The following is an 8,372-nucleotide window of genomic DNA, read 5'->3' on the forward strand; positions in this document are numbered from 1 at the left end:
TTTTAATTATGTAGAAACTTTCACTTGTATAATTGTACGTAAATAGTTTTCAATGACAATCAATTATATATTGCAAATTAATTAGTTAAGGATATTATATTTTGTAGTCCGTCACTTTATTGTTAAATAACTTCTGGATTTCTATACGGTATAATGTTATACTGTTTGAATTATTAACTTAATTAACTTAGTTGTATTACCACATGGGTTACATAGTATACTGGATAAGTGTGGTGGTGACCATGCTTCTTAGACACTTGTTCAAAACCAAGTGTGAACTTGTGTTTTGTGTGTCAGTACAGAATTTTTAAAACAAGGTATCTGTAGTGTCAGTCAGTGCTTGTTCGATTGTCTTGTGTATAGGATACGCTATACCATTTTACTGGCACTATCAACAAAATTTTCTTTCATAACTGGCTATAAATAAAACTCATCTTTCTCACATCCAAAAATTATAAGTATTACAAACAAGAATAGTACAGTTAACTGCCAGATGAAATGTTAAAAAAACTTTTTTAACTCATATTGTCAAGATAGATGGGTTTGGAACCAAAATTATTTTAAATTGGAATTTGCCATGGTGCTACATGAATGATGAACCAAGACAGGTAATTGCAAAGTACAGTGGATTTACTCATAGGCTGTTATAATTTAGGTGAGTAGATAATGTCTAGTTTATATAAAATAAAAACTGGTGATATATAGATCATATATGTATGAATATATTTTGTCCATATTGAGACTACTTCTTTCATCCTTATATCTTGAGCCAGTCTTTGTTAAAATACTTGTAGTTACTGATCTACCATTAACTGTGTTTGAGATCTGTCTATATTTTCTTAGTTACTGATAGAGAACGTATTAATTAACCTCCGACTAACCAATATTATTACTGTAATAATGTGAGTTACAGATGTGGTAACATCGAGAATCATCTAATTCAAGAGAGATGTTAAATCTAAGCAGATTTTCCAATTTTAAAGCAGAATAATTAGAAGATTTCAAGGCACAATTTAAATGTTTATACGTGTGATTAAAAGTTTTATACACTATGTACTGTCCAAAACTTATACTTGTTTATGTAGTATAAATACTTTGTATTTATACTACATAAATTAATCTTGTTTGTCTATTACTTTAAATGATAAAAATTGTAATATATGTCACAATCACACCTAAACTTTTTCATATTACCACCAAAGTTTCAAAAAAAGTTGTTCTAAAAGGGGGTGATCCTTTGTTATAATTCTTACACCACATTTTAATGTTTAATAGTCATTTGTAACTTCAATGAATTGATTTTTTTTTTATAATAAAGATTTAGTTTAAAAAATCAATATTGTGCTATTTCTACGATTTTATATTAACTTGCATGTTTAAATGTACCATATTAAGTTTAAGAGTTGTGGAAATAAAACCATCAAATCTTTCTGTTTCAAATATGGAAGTTACTACCCTTGCTGTACGTAGTGAGTAAGACCTAGTGGGTTGACATCCCATCCCTCCCCCAAAAAAAACAATCCATACCTTGGAGCTGTGGGTGAGTTATAAGAGTGATGGTCAAATACCACTATTAAGTCTGACAAGAGTAGCCACCAGTTTTCTTTCCTAATTAGGGAATGTTAGTGCAGATAGTTTTTGTGTACCTTTGCACAAAATTCGACAGAACAAACGTACCTTTGGTGTGGTGGCAAGGTTCCACTATGAAGGAAAGATGATGATTTTTCTGTTAGGTAAAGTTAACTTTGGAGAATTGTGAAAAATTAATATGATTGTTACGATAAAGCTAGTTGATTGTCCAAAAACTATGCAAGTTATGTGTGATAATAATTGCTTTAGCAATTACTTGAACTTTAAAAAAACTTTATACCCAATATTTTAGACATAGACATTATAGTTTGTGATGAATGAACTTGTATGTATTCCTTAAAAAAAATTGATTACATATTATTATAAAGTATATTTATAAAAACATTATTCTAATGTTCACAACTCAACTGTATCGGTTATGAAATCTTCACGGTTTAAACTTTTTGAATCATTTTCTCAAACAACAAAAATGAAGCTAATCACACCTTCCAACATGAATATCCGAGAAAGTTTCTGTATGGTTAATACTTATTAAAAGAGAGCCACGTACCTCTTAGTAACAAACAAATGCCTGTTAGCCTTTAAGTTGTATGTTTGGCCTCAGCAAGCAATTGTAGATTTTTTGATATTTTACTTGAATATTTAAATTGACACACTAGGCTCAAAGTTTTAGTATAAATAGGGGAAAATTCCAATTTTAACGGAAAGTAGGGATCATTGGTTATTTTTAGAATTGCTATAAGAAGTATCCAAAATAAAATAAAAGTTGTATTAAAAAGTATACACAAACAGTAAGGTAATACTAGTTGGATACTTTTTAGTGCCGCATTTATTTTATTTTGGATACTTATAGCAATTCTACGAATAACCAACAATCCCTAATTTCCGTTAAAATTTTAAATTCCTATTTGTTCAGTTCTTGTGTGTCCATGGAACAGACATGACATCTATAACCTTTCAGTATAGCCATATCCCCGATATATATAACTTATACAATAATTAATACCAAAATAACAAATTTATAAAATGTAAACAGTACTTTGGCCTACAGATAAGTGTATAAAGCTGCTAATTCTTGTTTGTTTACTTTTTATGTTATGTCTGTATAAGGTATATACTTTCCCTTCAGAAACTGTTGTGTGTCTATCCATCAATATGTAATACCATCCTTTGGGTTGAAAAGATATTTAAGTATGTGCATGATATGTTTACCATTTATAAAAAATCTGTATATATTTATCAATTATCAAAAGCAGATACCCACAGATCAGTCAAGTAAGCTGGAGAAATCTAGTAGTGATAGGGGCTATCCCCACTGACGTGATCAGGTAGGTAGTAGCCGAATCTGTTTTAGAAATTCTTAATTGATATACCAGAAATGTTTTTGATATTTTTAGCATATTATTATTATATATGCTCATAACATATAGTCACCAATACTTTGAAAGATCGTTTGTTTGCTTAGGAATTCAAAAGGGTGGTTTTTCGACGCGTTAATTATTTGGAAATCTTGTCGATCCCTACTATTACCGTACTTATTAAAAGAATGTTTTATTTAAAAATTGTACTAAATTTTATACTTGTATTTACTACGTATTATAATTTCATCCTACATTTACCATGCTAACCCTAGTTTTCACTCGTACACGCTGAACACACACACAGTGTTTCCAGAATCAAGCTGTAGTAACGTTCTACAGAAGTCATCTGAACTACCATACCTGAAAACTACTGGCTCATAGAAGCCTTAGATGCTCAGTTTGTTGATTATAACATTATAGCTGGGAATGTATTGTGGTTAATTCTAGTAGGACAAATTAGTTGTTAATACCCAACTTATTCGTGGTTACATTTATAGTAAATACAACTTGGAATCTACTGGCTATACCTACAATGAACATTTAAATAATAATCCTCAATCTGGAGAATTTTTATTTATTTCCAAACAACTGTAACTTTCAGCTCAGAAAGGGAAAGAAATATAGTCTGACACTAAACCTAACTTTACAAGCTCTTTAATAAGTCATAAAAAAACCAATGTGTGTGAGAAAAATCAGTTCATTAAATCTTTGTAAGGGTACAGATTTTGCAATGGCTTCTTCATGTGATTTTAACAGCTCATTACTTGATACATAAAAACATGTGTAATAGGGACAGTAACATCATTTTATTCAGGTATATTCACAAACATCTAACCCAAAAACATTTTTAACATAAAGTAAAAAATAATTCTTATGATACATGAGTAACTTAGAACCAAGACAGTAGGCATGAACTATTGTTTTAGACAAAATATTGTATGGTATTCAACTTCTGATTTTACAAAAGTATAAACAATGAACTAAAAGAGACTGTTTTATTATAAATTACATTCTGACCAACAAAATAAATGTGATAATACAAACACTGATAAAAGAGTTTTTTTTTCCTACAAAAGTTATGACAGAACAATTCCTACCATGGTTAGCATGTCTGACTTTTACACCCACGTCTTAAAAACATGTAATCTTTTAATATAAATCAACACAAACTGTCTACAGCTTCACTAAATTTTCAGTATAATTAACCATAGAGTGAAGGACACGACATAACTAATTAAACTTTCCACAGAGTATATTTCCTCGTGGTTAATCTACTTTCTAGAAAAATAGGAATGACAACTCAAAATTTCTTAAATTCAGAGCTCCAGTCTTTTGCAGATGTAAAGAAGCATCATTTTGCCACTGATTAAAACTGTTTAATATATTTATGTGGCATGACCATTAAAGTTCAGTAACAGTAATTACTTTTCAATCACCTTCAATTACAATGCTAAATCAAGCATTTAAATCTGACTTTTTATAAAAGCTTCCTTTCCATATTTTATATGCATTTAAAACTTTTTACTCTATAAGCAAACCCTGAAGACTGATCAATGTGATACATGAGGATCCTGGTGAAATAATCATCAAACTCGTGAATGTACAAAATTATACAGGCTTACTTCAAAACAAGTTTTAACTCTGCAGACTCAGTTTTTAATAAAACAAATTTCTACTGGTGCATGAGGATGCATGTCTTTTTAAAGATCAAGCCCCTGCAATCCAAAGTTTTAGCAGCCAACTCTCACTAGGCTTGCTTTTTAGACCTTTCATGTCGCCAGTTATGCTACGGCATACAAGACGTAAAAAAAAAATCAAGACTTCCTAGCAAGTCTCTTTCTTTACTACAAGATAAAATTATTCACAAATATTGAAGTCCAATTAGTATAATAAATAGTAACAAAGACACGAATTTGTTGCACTTAAAATAATTACACTTATGTTTATAATGAACATAGGCTAAAACAATTATAGCATACCATATATGCTTTTTGAAGTAATGCAAAAAATTCAGCACAAATTAATTTCATTACCATGTACAGTACATACACGAATATAAAAATATGCTGTTCACAAACCGAGGTTCAGGAAGAACCTTTTTTCTTCTTTGATTTAGAACAGGAAGAACCACTTTCTGCAGAGTTCGCATGCACTCCAAGCTGTCCTGTATGTTGTCTTAGCTGATGCTGAAGCTGTTTCTGTAATGCCAAGTGTATCTGCTGTTGCTGTGATGTTGGAGCTACAAATGTCTGAGCCACAGATAGTGCTGGAGATAAACTTGGTGGTGGTGTTCCTGAAGGTGCTGGAGAAATAGATCCAGCAGTTTGGTGAGAAGGTGATGGTTTCTGTTGAGTAGAAGTTTGTGGGGCTGCAACTGGAGATGGTGTGACTCGCAGTGCTGGTCCTAGAGGTCTCTGTAGAAGTGGGATTGGTTGCTGGCTGCTAGAAACCTGCAAGAGTGACACGGGGGTTGAAGTTCGCAGTCCTTGGGGAGAAGGTTTGAAGCTTGAAGCCATTAACTGAGCTGCGAGATTTTGAGTGTTTAAACCTCCTGCAACACCAAATGGCACTGATAAAATATTGGTACCTGCTGAAGCAGGGTTCACCATTCCAGATGAGACAATCATAGTGGAAGATCCCAAACATACAGGAATTGCAGTTGACGAGGGTTCGTCAGAGATCTGTTTAATCGATCCTGAACTTTTACTACTATTGCTACTTGGCGTAATGTTGGTTGACGTGTTAACAGTTGTTTCTTGATTTCCTAACCCAGACACAAAAACTCCTGCTGCAGAGGTCACTGAAGTATGATTAGTGGTTACAACAGTCAAAGATATTGGAACAGATAAACCCTGAGGAATGCCAACTCCAGTCAGAGTTACTAAATTAGACAGACCTAGATTCTGAGCTAAGCCTAATCCTGCCAAGTTCACACTTGTTCCTATGTTTCCTGGTGGTGAAGTTAGACCTTCATGTGATTCTGAACCAATCAATCCTTGAACAATGTCTCCTTCCTTCTTTGTAGTATTGTCAGTTTCCATGTTTGTTGACAGAGCTGTTAAAACATTATTAGTAAAACCTTTTGGAGCTGAAACAGAAGGTGCTGTAGAAAGAAGCTGGCTTAGAGTTCCAGAGTCTGAATTCGTAGATGTTCCAGTGGAAGATACCACTTTAGCGGAAATACTTTTTTCTTGCTGAACAGGTAGAGAATCATTTTTTGATGATGATGTCACACATACTTTACTTGTAGCACTAGTTGCCTGAGTAGAAGATACGCTTAACTTAACTGCTGCCTTTTTTGAAAGATTAGCAATGGACATTTCAGTTCCATCACTGCCTGTAGTCAAACTGTTTGTTGTGGTAGTATTAAGAATTGCAAAGCTTTCTGCACTCCCTTCTTTTGCAGCCGGAATATACGTAGCTACTGGAGCCATACCGGGAACTTTGTGAGTTATTCTGACAGCTTTCTGGCCCTCTTTTGTGGTAATTTCTCGAAATTGGTTTAAATACTTAAGAACTCTCGTTTTATCTCCAAGGGTAAAGAAAGAACTCGAACCTTCTCCGTGTTCTCCCTGGCTAACGGTAAGTTTTCCCAAATATTCTTCATCAACTGGACGTTGGAAGATGGTGATATGAGTGTTCCACAACTTTCCTGGTTCTTGTTCAATTTCCATAATATACTCTTCAACTTTAACAGGAAAACTATCTAAGTCATGTTTTGGTTTTTCCAGTGCCTTTGCATATTTCTCTACATCAATATCCTTGGGCTGAACTAAAACAACATCTTTTTTTTTCCATGAATCTAAAGCTTGAGTACCAATTTTAAAACTTAGAGCTGAATGAGCACTAGTTTTCTTTCTTTTTGTTATAAAGTCATGTACTTTCAAAGATGGCGGAGCAGCACATTGTTCAAACTTACGTTTTCTGTTAACAGTCAACTGGGTATGCCTCTTGGACATTTTCTTCAATGGTACAGTCGAAAGATACTTCTTTTGATACTGGTACCTGTTAGCAATAAGTGTTACTGAAATAGAAGGATCTAAGCATAAAGGTTCTGAAGTTGCCAGAAGAAGCTGTGCTTCCAAAGCCTGTTTATCCTCTGCACTCCAGTACTGTCCATCACTACTTAACAAACCAACATCACAAACAAGGGTTTGCGTAGTTGGTTGCAGCAAAATATAGTAGCTTTCAAAGGATGCTGGATTCGAAGATCTCCGATAGTCTCGTACTTCAACGATGACACATCCACTATAAAACACTGAAGCTTGTGACCTTTCGAGTAGATCTACTAAAATTGGAGGAAGTTCCTCGTTGTCCAAATATTGTAAAAGCTCACTTTCTTCATATGGCAAACGTATCGTTTCGATATCATTGCCTGTTCTAGTTTTCAGCATAAGAGAATATCCTTCATTTCCTGGGTACAGATTTACAACCAAACAATTTAGCTTTTCACGAGACACTAACTTCTTCAATAAAAATGAGCCACCTACAAGATTTTTGTTAGTATGAGTATTACTGCATTCTTCTAAATACAATTCTTTTAACTTTTGATGAATAGACTTCCATTTGGCTTCTGACCTTCCTGGCCGATGGCAAAGTAGTTGATTTGGTCTCTGTTTAGCTAGTTGCATAAGATAATTCACGTGTTCAAAGGCTGACTCTAAAGGTTGCATTTTTGTGTTTGTTAAAATCCTTTTTCTGTATTTCAATTAATGATATCTGACCACAACTTTTTAAAAGTTTTATCACATTAGTATTAATACTATTACGACACCAAAAAACATTACATTCCCAACATTTTCGTAAAGGTAATACTACAATTTAAAGACAGCGTTAACCCATATAACCATATTTCTTCTCGGTAATGCTAAAATTCGAAATCGTAATTAACGATGTAGTTGAACGTTAAGCCTATTAACTACTTTGTCTATCGACTGTGGTTAACTCAGCTACTACTTCAAAATAGTTGTGTATGTTATTGTTAAGCCTAATCTTTAGGGGATCCTTCAAGTTAAAGTTTAACTTATTTAGATCAGTATATTATAAGCAGGAATTTTTCGACCTCAAGGTATTCTCAACTTAAAGTTTTACATACCTTTAATTAAAGCATAAAATTTTAAAGCTATTTAAAACCAACCTATCATTACAATAAAATATTAAACTATAAACTTCACTGCAGCTAATAACGTCGAACTTTACCACACGGGGGATAACAGAAAATGTGGTACTGCAACTTCAGTGCAGTAATCAACCAATTACAATATCCGTTTCTCTCTTAATAAAAGATATTAGTCACACCATTTGTTTAGTTTACAATTCACTACAAATAATAATTCTTTAAAGTACAAAATTTTAAGGCTACTTAAAACTATCCTGTTTTGCTATAAACATTATTCAATAAACTTTACTGCAGCAAATAGT

General features: G+C 32.9%; 1 protein-coding gene across 1 annotated transcript; it reads right to left on the reverse strand.

Annotated features, from left to right (window-relative positions):
- Positions 1–3,735: 3,735 nt before the first annotated feature.
- LOC106469541 (transcription factor SPT20 homolog) lies at positions 3,736–8,372 on the reverse strand. The gene has a single exon (XM_013930038.2). It carries the CDS (start codon positions 7,622–7,624, stop codon positions 5,036–5,038), a length of 2,589 nt encoding a protein of 862 aa, XP_013785492.1. The 5' UTR covers positions 7,625–8,372; the 3' UTR covers positions 3,736–5,035.

Source organism: Limulus polyphemus, unplaced genomic scaffold, assembly GCF_000517525.1.
Source record: "Limulus polyphemus unplaced genomic scaffold, Limulus_polyphemus-2.1.2 Scaffold3537, whole genome shotgun sequence".
NCBI classification, from domain to species: domain Eukaryota; kingdom Metazoa; phylum Arthropoda; class Merostomata; order Xiphosura; family Limulidae; genus Limulus; species Limulus polyphemus.

Bases quoted from the DNA above. Each gene is read 5' to 3' on its own strand.
- LOC106469541 (XM_013930038.2), bottom strand. From the start codon at position 7,624: ATGCAACCTTTAGAGTCAGCCTTTGAACACGTGAATTATCTTATGCAA.